This window comes from Centroberyx gerrardi, chromosome 22 (assembly GCF_048128805.1).
Source record: "Centroberyx gerrardi isolate f3 chromosome 22, fCenGer3.hap1.cur.20231027, whole genome shotgun sequence".
NCBI classification, from domain to species: Eukaryota; Metazoa; Chordata; class Actinopteri; order Beryciformes; family Berycidae; genus Centroberyx; species Centroberyx gerrardi.
Window position 1 is genome coordinate 325,984 of NC_136018.1, and position 15,000 is coordinate 340,983.

Genomic DNA, 15,000 nt, shown 5'->3' on the forward strand with positions numbered 1-15,000 from the left:
GACTGTCTGTCTGACTGACTGACTGTCTGACTGACTGACTGTCTGTCTGACTGACTGTCTGTCTGACTGACTGACTGACTGACTGACTGACTGACTGACTGACTGTCTGTCTGACTGTCTGACTGTCTGACTGACTGACTGTCTGACTGACTGACTGTCTGACTGTCTGACTGACTGACTGTCTGACTGACTGTACCTTCACCTGTTTCAGCTGCTGAACTGAAGCATCAGTGAAACTTTCCACCTGACCAACAGGTGGAAATGTCCAGAACAATTCCTGCTGTTTGGACATAATGCTTTTCAAAATATCAGATAAAGGAGTAGAAGAGGAGAGAGAGAGAGAGAGAGAGAGAGAGAGAGAGAGAGAGAGAGAGAGAGAGAGAGGAGTGTTACTGTTTTTAGGATCAGACCACACACAGAGAAAGATGGTACCAGGCTAACTCCCTGCTAACACACACACACACACACACAACTCCATGTTAACACACACACACACACACACACACACACACACACACATATACAGCAAACACACCACACACACCACACACAGACACACACGCGGAGTGAAGAAGAGGATTAGTTTGTACTTTAGGAAATGATGAAGGGAACAACAAATACACACTTTACTTCTCTCCTCATTTTAAAGAATATTATAGAAACTAATCGATGCCTGTGGTGTTTATATGCAATGGTGTGTGTGTGTGTGTGTGTGTGTGTGTGTGTGTGTGTGTGTGTGTGTGTAGACGAGCATCCAGAGCTGTGAAAAGACTGAGACTGGCATTACAACTGTGACTACAGATTTACGCCTGCATTCAGCACACACACACACACACTCACACACTCACACACTCACACACTCACATACACACACACAGAACACACACACACACACACACACACACACAGAACACACACACACACACACAAACACACACACATGAAATTTCAGATGCAGAGTTTATGCGTACAGCTGAAATAGAGAAGCCAGTTTATAATATCATGTGCAGTTTTCTGTGACAAACCCAAAGCAGGACACACACACACACACACACACACACACACACACACACACACCATGTTTTATTCACCCTGCCACTCTGCTACTCTGAAGGCGTTTGGCACAGTGAAGCGCTACTCTGTCAGTCTGCGGATTAGAGAACACACACACACACACACACTCACACACACACACACACACTCACACACACACACACACACACACAGAGAGAGAGAGAGAGAGTTTGAAGTCATTATTCTGAAGAAACTGTTGGAATGAGAGAAAGACTCCCATAATCCCCTCTGGTCTGTAGCTCACACACACACACACACACACACACACACACACACACACACACAGTCAGTCTGTTCACAGAGCTGAAGACCTCCAATATGGCCGCCAGAGGGGGGGGGGGGGGGGGTTACATCTCCCAAACATGTTTTAAATTAAATAAAGTTCAGTTAATGACAGAAAAATTTTTGAAAAAATATTTCAGATTAAATAATAAAATGATAAAGCCGTCTGACATTTTTATCGTCTCATATTGTCTCATCTGTTTTACATTGAAACACTTTGATATTTCCATAATTGTAATTAATTTTCATCACTTTACATATTTCATGTGTTTTCATGTTGTATGCTTTTTATTTTTCTATGTTCTATACCTTCATACATGTTTTGATCCATATATTTAATATTTATTATTATTTTACTATTGACTTTACTATATTACTAGAACATTCCTGTCTTGTTATTGTTAGCTGTTTACATGTATTATTTATTTACGTTATTATCTATTTGTATCCTATTACAACCTGTTGTACATCTCCATATTATACATATATTATACAAATATCACACAATCAATATTGATCAGTTCATACTGTTTTTAATCTCGGTGTGTATTACACTTTGATATTTTCCTATTTGCTTTTAAATATTTTGTTTGAATATTAAAGTTTATATTATAATTTCTGTTAACTGTCGACGTTTTGTTCCCTCTTTCCCTCTGACTGTCTGCCTACGTTCTGCAGTCTGCTGTATAAACACTCTGCAGATGACAAATAAAGTTTTTTTTGTTATGACAAATAAAGTTTTTTTGTTATGACAAATAAAGTTGAAGTCGGACTTGTTTAAATAAAACTGTTTCCTCGTCTCGGCTCAGACTGTCTGCTTCTCTTCTCATTAGCTGCACTGAGTCGCTCTGCGCTCAGCCATTTACATAATGATGACAAACACTGACACGTCTTCAGCTGTGTGTGTGTGTGTGTGTGTGTGTGTGTGTGTGTGTGTGTGTGGCTGATTCACACTCCTGCATGTCTCAGGCTGTCACACACACACACACACACAGATACATATGCATGCCCAGGTACATATGTATTCACCCACACACACGTTTCACTTTTTCTGTTGAATCAGCGTTATGCTGATGTGTCACACACACACACACACACACACACACACATAAACGCTTCAGATTGACACTGGGAGCTGCTGGGTACAATTACCTAGTGTGTGTGTGACAGAGAGAGAGAGAGAGAGAGAGAGTGAGAGAGAGAGAGAGAGGACAACATGAACAAGTGAGTGTGAAAGAAGAAAGAAAGAAAGAAAGAAAGAAAGAAAGAAAGAAAGAAAGAAAGAAAGATAGGAAAAGGAAAAAGAAAATACAAAGAAGGAATGAAAGAAGAAAAGAAAGACAAAAATGAAAATGAAGGAAATAGAAAGAAAGAAAGGAAAAAGAAAAAGAGAGAGAAGGAAGAAAGAAAGAAAGAAAGAAAGAAAGAAAGAAAGAAAGGAAAAAGAATGAAATGAAGGAGAGCGAGACAAATAAAGGAAAGGAAGTTGTTTCCTTCCTACCCATCCTCCGTTGTCTTCTATCCATCCTCGGAGGGGCGGAGCCTCCAGACTCTCCACCAGCCAGGCGGCGATGTCGTCGACTTGCCCCGCCCTCTCTCTCTGCGCCGCCTCCACGCACAAAGCCCCGCCCAGCTCCAGCAGCGCCACCAAGCGCCCCCAGTTCACCCCGTCCCCGAACAGCTCCTCCCTCACCGCCGCCAGGCCGCGCCGCGCCGCGCCGCGATCCGAGCGCTCCAGCAGCGCCGACATCTGGCCGGAGAACCGGCCCCGGCACCGCCGCTCCAGCTCCTCCCCCGCCCGCCGCAGCACCGCCTGCAGCCGCACGCCGGGGGGCGCACCCGAGGGTGGCCGGGACGCTAGGAGCAGAAAACCAGGAGGGGACAGATGACAAGGAGCAGAAAACCAGGAGGGGACAGATGACGAGCAGATACAGCACTTTTCAAAACAATAGTTACAAAGTGCTTTACAAAAGGAAATAAAACAAAAGGCAAGTTAAAACAAACAGAAAACTAAAAGAAAGAGGGCAAAAGAGCACAGGACAAGTGCAGCAGTCCGTAGGAACATGAATATAAAATAATAAACACCCAGTAAAACTAATAAAATGCCTGTTTAAATAAATGGGTTTTAAGAAGTGATTGGTAACACTTTACAATAAGGGTACATTAATTAAGGCTTAGTTAATGCTTAATAAGCATTAACTAACCCTTAATTAACAGTTAACTAATGTGTCTGGTAATCATTACTAATGGTGTTCATGTTAACTAAGGTATTAATTTATACATTATTTAATAGTCATCTTTATAAACTATTAAATAATGTATAAATTAATACCTTGGTTAACATGAACACCATTAGTAAATGACACATTAGTTAACTGTTAATTAAGGGTTAGTTAATGCTTATTAACTTAACTTAACTTAACTTATTGTACCCTTATTGTAAAGTGTTTCCAAGTGATTTAAAATGGGAGACTGAATCTGTCTAACACATAGCAGGAGGCGATTCCAAAGGCTTGGAGCTGAAACTGAAAGCTGAAACCTCGCGGAGGTCTGAGGACCGGAGTGGCTGTACGGCTTCAACAAGTCAGAGAGTTTGGGAGGAGCCAGGCCTCGCAGTGCTTTAACTGGAATTAGGAGTATTTTAAATTGAATCCTCTGCCGCCGGTGGCAGGAGGCCAGCATGGGGTGATATGAGTCCTGCGACTGGTCATTTTGAACCAGCTGCAGCCGGGACACAGCAGAGTCACTGAGGCAGGCAAAGAGGGAGTTGCAGTAATCCAGACGTGAAGAAATAAAAGCATGTAAAGTGTTTCCATATCCAACAAGACTAATTTAATTTTGGCTGTTGCAGAGCTGGAGAAAGCAGGATTGAACCAGTTTTTTTTACATGTAGGTTAAAATTCAGGTATGGGTCAAAAATAACACCTAGATTTCTAGAAGAGGGTTAGGGTTAATACACTGATCAATATGCGTAGCACAGTGATCAGGAGCAACAACCCGAATCTCTGTTTTCTCTGAATTTAGTTGGAGGAAATTGAGAGACATCCGATTCTTAACGGCAGCCAAACACTCATGCAGACTGGCTAGATTGCTAAAATCATTTGGCTTGACTGACAAGTACAGCTGCGTATCATCTGCATAGCAATGGTAGGACATGCTACTGAAGTTATTTATTACATGTCCAAGGGGAAGAATGTAAAATGAAAATAAAATGGGGCCAAGAACAGATCCCTGAGGAACCCCGCAAGACAGAGGAGCAGATGATGAGACACAGAGAGAAACCTGTTTGAGAGGAAGAGAACCAATCAGAGCGGCTCCACAGGTACCGACCCATCGCAGGACAGAGTGGGGTCATAGAGGGAAGGAGCAGAAACTAAGGAGAGGTCAAGTAACATCAGAATATTAAATATTATAGTAGCATTGAAATATTGGGATCAAAAAATAAGAAAGGGTCAATTACTCAGAAGAGAAAACAAGGAGGGGTCAGACTGCTAGGAGCAAAGAAAGGGAAGGACAAAACTGTTAGGAGCTGGAAACAAGGAGGGGTCAAGTGACATCATATATTTTGGAGCAGCAAACGAGGGGTCAAGAGTAAACAAGGAAGGGTCAGACAGCTAGGATCAGAAAATAAGGAGTGGTCAGTTGCTTAGTGGAGTGGGTCAGACTGCTAGGAGCAAAAAACAAGGAGGGGTGAGGCAGCGTCTTGATGTTAGGATCAGAACAGGAGGAGGGGTAGCGCTGCGCTGAAATGATAGGAGCAGAAAGCAAGGAGGGGTCAGACTGCCAGGAGTATAAAACAAGGAGAGGTCAGTTACGAGGAGCAGAAAACAAGGAGCGGTCAAGCAGCGTTGTACTAGGAGCGGAAAACAAGGAGGAGTGAAACTTGGAGAAAACACTGTATTTGTAAATCAAGATCATAATCAACTTTTGGACAAACTCGGGAAAACACCTGCCGTTGCCATGACAACACAATCAACTCAGTTACCTTGCCGGGGATCTGCTTCCTCTCTGCTGGACGACGGAGCGACTCCTCTTCGCAGCGTCCTCGACGATGATGATGATGATGACGATGCTGATGGCGAAGGCAGGTTGTCGGTGGGTTGGAAGCGCCAGGCCACGCCCCTCCTCCGCAGCTTGTGGCGGAGGAAGTTCTCCACGATGTCGCGGCTGTCGTAGGCGGCCATCGCCCCCTGCTGGCCGACAGGGGGAGGCGGCTAGCTGGCTTCCCCGCACTACTGGTTCCGATGATCGACAGCTTCAGGCATTATCGATCGATAAAATGTTCCTTACGCACGAGATTTCAACCACAACGCAAAAAACGCGTCGCCTGCGATATTAGCAGGAAAATCGACAGATAAATGAGTTTGGATTCTGCTTTTCGATCAGATTTGGAAATATATCCCAAAAGAAAACCAGTGATCAATATTGTTCCAGAATACAGATCCAGGCAAAAACACAAGCTGTCATCAACTGTTTGTCCACATGGAGCATTTTGGGTCAAAATTAGATCTCCACTTTCTGAAAAAGCCTTTCAAATTGATTGATACCATAACAATAAACTAAATAATGAGACTTTTTAAAGCAGATAAAGGAACAGAAGTCTTTGTTTGACTGAATGAGACTTTTAAAACACTGGATCCTCTAGATTTTAAAGATATTGAATGATATTTATCCTTTCAAAATGGGTATATTGTCAATTGGAAGGGAACTGTTAAATAATCAATCACAGTGGCCATGATCAATAACTGTGCGGCTCTATCGATTGACTGAACCCCCGATGGTAAAATACAAACTGCTATCTGATGTGGAAACATGGGGATCGACCAGTTTATCTCGCCACAATACTTTACATTTATGATAACTAACGAGATAACAATACATGATGTTACAGCCGAAACTTCAAAGGCAGGTCAGAGGAAATCCTTCTTCAAAGCGGCGGCTGGAAAACGCCAAAAAATAAATCGATCAGGGGGAAAATAAAGGATATTTTCCCGGAATTTTCCTCTTAAAAGAAGCAGAAATAAACTCCGTCCGGTCCGCGCGCTCTGGTTCTACTCCTCTGCCTTTTGGTTTATAATCCTTAGTGAATCTCCACGTGTATTCCAGTCGGTAGGTAGACACACACACACACACACACACACACACACACACACACACACTGCAGATTATCACGCCCCCCTTTTTTTTTATAATTCCGCTGCAACTTCGGGATTCCCCGTCAACGTCCTCTTTCACTCTCTCTATCGCTCTTTTTTTTTTTTAAATAATCTCACAAAAATCCTAAAAACAGAGAGAGAGATTTTATATCAGTCCGCCTGGAGATGTCCCGCAGTCTCACAATAATCCTCAAGTCAGCAGGAGAAGAAGAAGAAGAGAGAGAGAGAGAGAGAGAGAGAGAAAGAGAGAGAGAATAAAATAGAGATATTATGTGTAAAAATCCTCTGAATCCTGTGAGCAGCAACAGCAGAGAGAGAGAGAGAGAGAGAGAGAGAGAGAGAGAGAGGGAGGGAGGGAGGGAGGGAGGGAGGGAGAGTTGATTCACACCCACTTCCTCCTTCTACGTCACTCATTCAAGCTTTCACTGATGTGTGTGGGTGTGTGTGTGGGTGTGTGTATGTGGGTGTGTGTGTGTGTAAACCGGTTAATTCTAACAGGCTGTTAGTGATATTTTGTTACATAATTAATAGCCCTAAAATCATCATCATCATCATCATCTTCGTCGTCATCGTCATCATCTTCATCTTCATCTTCATCATCATCATCTTTCCATGTTGTCATGTTGTATTACAGCCTTGTTTTGTCATCAATGTTTTTATTCCTAAGAAAAGCAGAACATGAAGCTAACATGGTTAAACATAATAAACAATGATTATTTTAAAAGCGCACATTATGATTATTATTTAATATATACATATATATTCTTGTAGATCTGTATATATATATATTCTTGTACTGTATAGGCTATTTAGTGGAGTCGCAGTAGTCCCATTTATTTTCACTGGTATTTTCTTAATCAGATGTTATTATACTTTCTGTTGTGTATTTGTGTTTTGTTTTGTCTCTTCTCTTCTCTCTGCTCTTACTGTTGTAAAGCACTTTATAACTTATTGTTCTGGTGTACAAGTGAAGCTTCACTAACTCACTCACACATTAGTGACAGCAGTAGTAGTTGTGGTAAAGAGTAGTAATAGAAACAGTATTGAACAGTAGAGCAGCTGTGTGTGTATCCTGCCACCTGCTGGACTGTCACCTTACTCACATTTTCCATTTCCATTTCCAAACAGAACTTGATGTTGACTGACAGCAGAACATGAACCACACGCTGCTTTATTAACTTTATAAAACACAGCAGGGAACTGAATGAGACTTTAACGCTCTCACAGATATGAATTACTTGGTCTTGTAACAGACATTTTTACTTGTTGCCTAAAGTTTATTCCTTCTATATATTTGTCAGCAGTATCTGTGCCTTCTTCATGGCCCCGCCCCTTGCTGCTGATTGGCCAGCCTTAATTGGATAATGGACTACTTTCACCTATGTGAGGCAAAGTGTGTTACTGTTTCTTTGGAACTTTATTTTTAATTTAATTTTTATTTCTCAGGGAATCTTAACAGAGCTCCAAGCTTTTTGTTTCAGCTCCATCCTGCTGCACACTGAGCAGACAGCAGCCGGCAATAAATATTATGAATACAGATATTATTTGGCTAAATCTGGAAAGCTGCACTACAACCTAATGATTTACTAAATATGAATATATGAATCATTAAAATTTAAATGCGGAGCAACTTTTAATGGTAAGAAATATCAGAAGCTCATGCAGTCTTGGAGAAATTTATGAGATGGAAAAGTAAACAATACATCTAGATTATACAGATTAAATATAGATTAAATAGTAAATTATGAAACAATTAATTTTACGTCCCTAATTTGATGTATTTAGTTTGATTGGATGGGAGGGGCGGGACTGTTCAAATATCTGTGATGTTTTATTGGTTGGAGTTTTTATTTCCTCCTCCTGGTGCAGCGTGATGTCACCATTAAAGATACTCTGTTAATTCAGGGAGGGTGGGATTGTTATGTATAAAAAAATATGTTTATGTCTTTATCTTTTCATGTATATCTGCTCTCAAATCCCTAATAAAAACACACACACAAAAAAAAAGATGCACTCCAGGAATTCCAGGAAGGAAAATGAATTGGATTTTGACATAAAAATAAAAGAAAATAAAGATTTTGTAAATTATTTTGCATTAAATATGTATATTATGACATTAAAAAAAAAAAAAAAAAAGTTATTAAATGTTAAATGTCATTTTTCACTTCATTGTGACAAGCAGGAGGCTGATGTGAACCGTTTTTCCAGGCAGAAAGTCGTATTTACGGCAAATCTGACATGACATGAACGCAGCATTAGTCCTTGTGTAAGAGACAGAAAAAAAACAACCAGACTGTCAGCATGGAGACCCGAGACAACAGCTGATCACACACACACACACACACACACACACACACACACACACACACACACACACACACACACACACACAGTGACAGGTTCTCTCTCTCGCTCTCTCTCCGGTTACCGCGGCGGCGTCAGGAGTTTCTATTTTTTTCCCATGGTCCCTTTGACCCCGGAAGTACTCCCTCTGTCATCTCACCAGCAGATAACGGGAATATCCGAGAGAGAGAGAGAGAGAGAGAGAGAGAGAGAGAGAGAGAGAGAGAGAGAGAGAGAGAGAGGAGGAGCAAGACGTTTCGCATAGTTGCTCAGTTATATTCCGTTACTTGACCAACACATGAGATGAAATTAAAGCCGTGACCGTTTGTTTACAGGGAAAAAACGACTGGAGCAGAGGAGAGAGAGAGATAGAGAGACATAGACAGACAGAGAGAGAGAGAGAGAGAGAGAGAGAGAGAGAGAGAGAGAGAGAGAGATAGACGGACAGACATAGAGAGAGAGGGGCGGGCCAGTATACAGGAGAGATATTAAATTTCTCCATCAATGCCATGAAACGCCGTCGGGCTGCACTGGGACATTTGTAGCGATACGATACGATAATAAGAACCGAGCCGCGGTGTTTAGCGGACCGGGCAGGACCGGAGTGGAAACCCATCATGTCCCTGCAGCTGCCTCCCTGCGTTATAGACTGCGGGACCGGGTGAGTCCGTTTGTTTATTAGGACAACACACGCGCGCACATACACGGGCCTACATGCACGCACGCACACACGCATGCATACACACGCACGTCTGCACGCGCACACGCATGCATACATGAAGGCCTAGGCACACGCACATCCTACATGCACACCCATACACAGACTGAACAGCCTGTCGTACTGGGTTGAGGTCATTTGCAACAGGATTTCAGTCTTTTTGAACATTTTTTATTTTATTTACCACATGGAAAGTCTATATTTACTGTATTATTATTATTATTATTATTATTATTATTATTATATTACAGCTCAGGCTATGTTAGAGAGGTAGTGGGGGTGGTGTTGGTGGCAGTGGTAGGCTATTATGTCAGTTGTAGAGGTATTAAAGGAATAATTCACCCAAAATGAAAATTCAGGCTTTATTTACTCACCCCATGTCAGTGAAACCTCACTAAGGTTCATATGAAAACCAAACACACAGCAAAAATATCAGAAACAGCCAGACTTGGCCTCAGTCTCCCTGTTTTGTTTTGGCTTCACCGTCCGAACGCGGTTTGGCATAAAGCCTCCATCAGAGCATTATCAGAGGAAACACCTGATGCCAAAATAAAAGCCAAAAAAAAAAAACTGAGGCCAAGTCTAGCTGTTTCCCATGTTTCCCGTGGCTTTTCCATGATGTTTTGAGTGTAACAAAGCATCCAGACAGAAAGGCAACAAGAGGACAACGGCCTGTTGCATTTCTCAAACACACAGCGAGTTTCAAACGATTGAAATGAATGGGGCCATCTTTCAACAGCTCCAAAAAAGCATAAAATGTCCATCAAATTAGTCCAAACAGCTCAAGCAGCAGAGTCCAAGTGTTTTGTAGTCCAGTATTTACCTCATTATGTTCTTTGGGCCTGATGTCTGTTTGTCTGTAACTCTTCTAAGGGCCAATTTTGTATATAATCTAAAGTTGTTTTAACCTGTTTTTCCATTTTCGTCATTATGTAAAGCCCATTGAGATTCATGTTGGATGAATTGTGCGACTTGACTTGTTCTGGAGCGCAGCAGCAGCGCAGCGCTCTGGAAGAAGTTGGAAGACAACATGGCGGACATGTCAGGGCCGGTGGGCAGCAGCGCAGCAGGAAGTCTCTGACTGACACCAGAGCGCTGCTGGGTGTGGGTGGCGTTGGTGTTCTTGGTGGTGCAGATGGTGGTTGTGGCGGTCGTGGTTTTAGTAGTGGTGGTGATTTGATTTTTGGTTTTTGTTGGTTTGGGTTTTTTTTATGGATTTTAGTGTCTTTCTCAATCTGTTTTGCTAAATTTACCAATTGGAAAGTTGGCTATATTTGGTCTTGGTATGTGAAGTAGTGGTGTTGGAGGTGTTGGAGGTGTTGGTGGTGTTGGTGGTGTTGGAGGTGTTGGTAGTGTTGGTGGTGTTGGAGGTGTTGGTAGTGTTGGTGGTGTTGGAGGTGTTGGTAGTGTTGGTGGTGTTGGAGGTGTTGGAGCTGTTGGTAGTGTTGGTGGTGTTGGAGGTGTTGGTGGTGTTGGTGGTGTTGGAGGTGTTGGAGGTGTTGGTAGTGTTGGAGGTGTTGGTAGTGTTGGTGGTGTTGGAGGTGTTGGTGGTGTTGGAGGTACTAGAGGTGTTGGAGGTGTTGGAAGTGTTGGAGGTACTAGAGGCGTTGGAGGTGTTGAAGGTGTTGGTAGTGTTGGTAGTGTTGGTAGTTTTGGTGCTGTTGGTGGTGGTGATGTAGATGTTGGTAGTGATGTTGGTGTCGGTTGTAAAAGTGTTGGTGATAATTGTGTTGCTGGTTGTGTTGCTGTTGGAAGGATCGGAGTTGGCAGTGGTGGTGTTGGTTATGGTGGTGTTGGTAGTACTGGTTGCTGTGGTGTTGGTTTTAGTGGTGTTGGTTGTGTTGGTGTTGATGGTGTTTGTGGTAGTGGAAGTGTTGGTAGTGTTGGTGATGATATTGGTTGGTGTTCACTGTGGTAGTGCTGTTGGAGTTGGTTGTGGTAGTGTTGGTGGTAGAGGTGTTGATAGTAGTTGTGGTGTTTGTGTTAGGGTTAGGGTTAGGGTTAGGTTAGGGTGTTGATGTAGGTGTTTGTAGTGTTGGGTTTGGCATTGTTGGTGTTGGTAGTGTTGGTGTTGGTATTGTTGGTGTTTTTGTGGTGTTGGTTGCGGTAGTTTTGGTGTTAGCAGTAGTGTTGTTGAGGTTGGTAGTCGTGTTGGTGTTGGTAATAGTGTTGGTAGTTGTATTGTTGTTGTTTTTTGGGTGGTGTTGGTGTTAGCGGTAGCCGTGTTGGTGTTGGTAGTAGCGTTGGTAATAGTGGTAGTCATGTTGGTGTTGGTAGTAGTGTTGGTAATAGTGGTAGCCATGTTGGTGTTGGTAGTAGTGTTGGTAATAGTGGTAGTCATGTTGGTGTTGGTAGTAGTGTTGGTAATAGTGGTAGTCGTGTTGGTGTTGGTAGTAGTGTTGGTAATAGTGGTAGTCATGTTGGTGTTGGTAGTAGTGTTGGTAGTAGTGTTGGTAATAGTGGTAGTCATGTTGGTGTTGGTAGTAGTGTTGGTAATAGTGGTAGCCATGTTGGTGTTGGTAGTAGTGTTGGTAGTAGTGTTGGTAATAGTGTTGGTAATAGTGGTAGTCATGTTGGTGTTGGTAGTAGTGTTGGTAATAGCGGTAGCCGTGTTGGTGTTGGTAGTAGTGTTGGTAGTAGTGTTGGTAATAGTGTTGGTAGTAGTGTTGGTAGTAGTGTTGGTAGTAGTGTTGGTAGTAGTGGTAGCCGTGTTGGTGTTGGTAATAGTGTTGGTAATAGCGGTAGCCGTGTTGGTGTTGGTAGTAGTGTTGGTAATAGTGTTGGTAATAGTGGTAGTCGTGTTGGTGTTGGTAGTAGTGTTAGTAATAGTGGTAGTCGTGTTGGTGTTGGTAGTAGTGTTGGTAATAGTGGTAGTCATGTTGGTGTTGGTAGTAGTGTTGGTAATAGTGTTGGTAATAGTGGTAGTCGTGTTGGTGTTGGTAGTAGTGTTAGTAATAGTGGTAGTCGTGTTGGTGTTGGTAGTAGTGTTGGTAATAGTGGTAGCCATGTTGGTGTTGGTAGTAGTGTTGGTAATAGTGGTAGTCATGTTGGTGTTGGTAGTAGTGTTGGTAATAGTGGTAGTCGTGTTGGTGTTGGTAGTAGTGTTGGTAATAGTGGTAGTCATGTTGGTGTTGGTAGTAGTGTTGGTAGTAGTGGTAGTCGTGTTGGTGTTGGTAGTAGTGTTGGTAATAGTGGTAGTCATGTTGGTGTTGGTAGTAGTGTTGGTAGTAGTGTTGGTAGTAGTGTTGGTAGTAGTGTCTGTAATAGTGTTGGTAATAGTGTTGGTAGTAGTGTTGGTAATAGTGGTAGTCATGTTGGTGTTGGTAGTAGTGTTGGTAATAGTGTTGGTAGTAGTGTTGGTAGTAGTGTTGGTAATAGTGGTAGTCATGTTGGTGTTGGTAGTAGTGTTGGTAGTAGTGTTGGTAGTAGTGTTGGTAATAGTGGTAGTCATGTTGGTGTTGGTAATAGTGTTGGTAGTAGTGGTAGTCGTGTTGGTGTTGGTAGTAGTGTTGGTAATAGTGGTAGTCATGTTGGTGTTGGTAATAGTGTTGGTAGTAGTGGTAGTCGTGTTGGTGTTGGTAGTAGTGTTGGTAGTAGTGGTAGTCATGTTGGTGTTGGTAGTAGTGTTGGTAGTAGTGGTGGTAATAGTGTTGGTAGTAGTGTTGGTAGTAGTGTTGGTAATAGTGGTAGTCGTGTTGGTGTTGGTAGTAGTGTTGGTAGTAGTGGTGGTAATAGTGTTGGTAGTAGTGTTGGTAGTAGTGTTGGTAATAGTGGTAGTCGTGTTGGTGTTGGTAGTAGTGTTGGTAGTAGTGGTGGTAGTAGTGTTGGTAGTAGTGTTGGTAATAGTGGTAGTCGTGTTGGTGTTGGTAGTAGTGTTGGTAGTAGTGGTGGTAATAGTGTTGGTAGTAGTGTTGGTAGTAGTGTTGGTAGTAGTGGTAGCCGTGTTGGTGTTGGTAGTAGTGTTGGTAGTAGTGTTGGTAATAGTGTTGGTAGTAGTGTTGGTAGTAGTGGTAGTCGTGTTGGTGTTGGTAGTAGTGTTGGTAGTAGTGGTAGTCATGTTGGTGTTGGTAGTAGTGTTGGTAGTAGTGGTGGTAATAGTGTTGGTAGTAGTGTTGGTAGTAGTGTTGGTAGTAGTGGTAGCCGTGTTGGTGTTGGTAGTAGTGTTGGTAGTAGTGTTGGTAATAGTGTTGGTAGTAGTGTTGGTAGTAGTGTTGGTAGTAGTGTTGGTAATAGTGGTAGTCATGTTGGTGTTGGTAGTAGTGTTGGTAGTAGTGGTAGTCGTGTTGGTGTTGGTAGTAGTGTTGGTAATAGTGGTAGTCATGTTGGTGTTGGTAGTAGTGTTGGTAATAGTGGTAGTCATGTTGGTGTTGGTAATAGTGTTGGTAATAGTGGTAGTCATGTTGGTGTTGGTAGTAGTGTTGGTAGTAGTGGTAGTCGTGTTGGTGTTGGTAGTAGTGTTGGTAATAGTGTTGGTAGTAGTGTTGGTAGTAGTGTTGGTAGTAGTGTTGGTAATAGTGGTAGTCGTGTTGGTGTTGGTAGTAGTGTTGGTAATAGTGGTAGTCATGTTGGTAGTGTTGGTAGTAGTGTTGGTAATAGTGGTAGTCGTGTTGGTAGTAGTGTTGGTAGTAGTGTTGGTAATAGTGGTAGTCGTGTTGGTAGTAGTGTTGGTAGTCGTGTTGGTAGTAGTGTTGGTAGTAGTGTTGGTAGTAGTGGTAGTCGTGTTGGTGTTGGTAGTAGTGTTGGTAGTAGTGGTAGTCGTGTTGGTGTTGGTAGTAGTGTTGGTAATAGTGGTAGTCATGTTGGTAGTGTTGGTTTTGTAAAACCTGCTGATGTCACTGAGCTGGATGGAACCTCTGAGTTTATTCACAAAACTGTTTTCATCTTTGGGGAAGAAGGCAGCATCAGCTCAGAGGATCCAGCTGTGAAGTCTCCTTCAGTCAGCTGGGACCGGAGCTCCGACTGACCTTAAAAAGAACAGCGTTTAGTTTCATGTGGCGCTGTCAGCCATTTAGTCAGAGTAAGTGTCGCTTTTTCAAATGGATATTTTATTTTGGAACAAACCCCATTCATAGGAAACAGCTTCTGTCCCACTGAGGTAAAACCTCACATGATCATATATATATGTTATTATAATATGTTATAACCAGAGTCTGATATGCTTTAATAGTCACACTACATCTTCCCTCAGGGCGGAGCAGCTGTAAGAGGTCCGACAGTCAGCAGATTTATAATGTGTTGTCAGATTGTGTTCTAATACAAACAGTTTTCGTATGGGATCGTAATCTAAGGCCAACTCAGTAAATCTTAGAAACCATGCTGGACTCCCAACAAACAAATGAACCACATTACTACATCGGAAGGAGAAAAGGAATAAATTCAGCTAGTCTTGGCTGGATACTCTTCAAGAAAAACTTTTATTAATGCAAT

General features: G+C 42.4%; 2 protein-coding genes across 4 annotated transcripts in view; one reads left to right on the forward strand and one right to left on the reverse strand.

Annotated features, from left to right (window-relative positions):
* LOC139929165 (apoptosis regulator Bcl-2-like) overlaps positions 1 to 5,540 on the reverse strand; it is a 19,069-nt gene extending 13,529 nt beyond the window's left edge. The window contains exons 1-2 of the mRNA XM_078291509.1: positions 5,342 to 5,540; positions 2,858 to 3,213 (exon numbers count right to left, since the gene is read on the reverse strand). Coding sequence (XP_078147635.1) covers positions 2,858 to 3,213; positions 5,342 to 5,540 — 555 coding nt within the window. The remainder of the gene's footprint in view (positions 1 to 2,857; positions 3,214 to 5,341) is intronic.
* Positions 5,541 to 9,472: 3,932 nt separating this feature from the next.
* Positions 9,473 to 15,000, forward strand: part of actr3b (actin related protein 3B) — a 17,696-nt gene continuing 12,168 nt past the window's right edge. For all 3 annotated transcript variants that reach the window (XM_071906951.2, XM_071906952.2, XM_071906953.2), the window contains exon 1: positions 9,473 to 9,516. In XM_071906951.2, coding sequence (XP_071763052.1) covers positions 9,473 to 9,516 — 44 coding nt within the window. The remainder of the gene's footprint in view (positions 9,517 to 15,000) is intronic.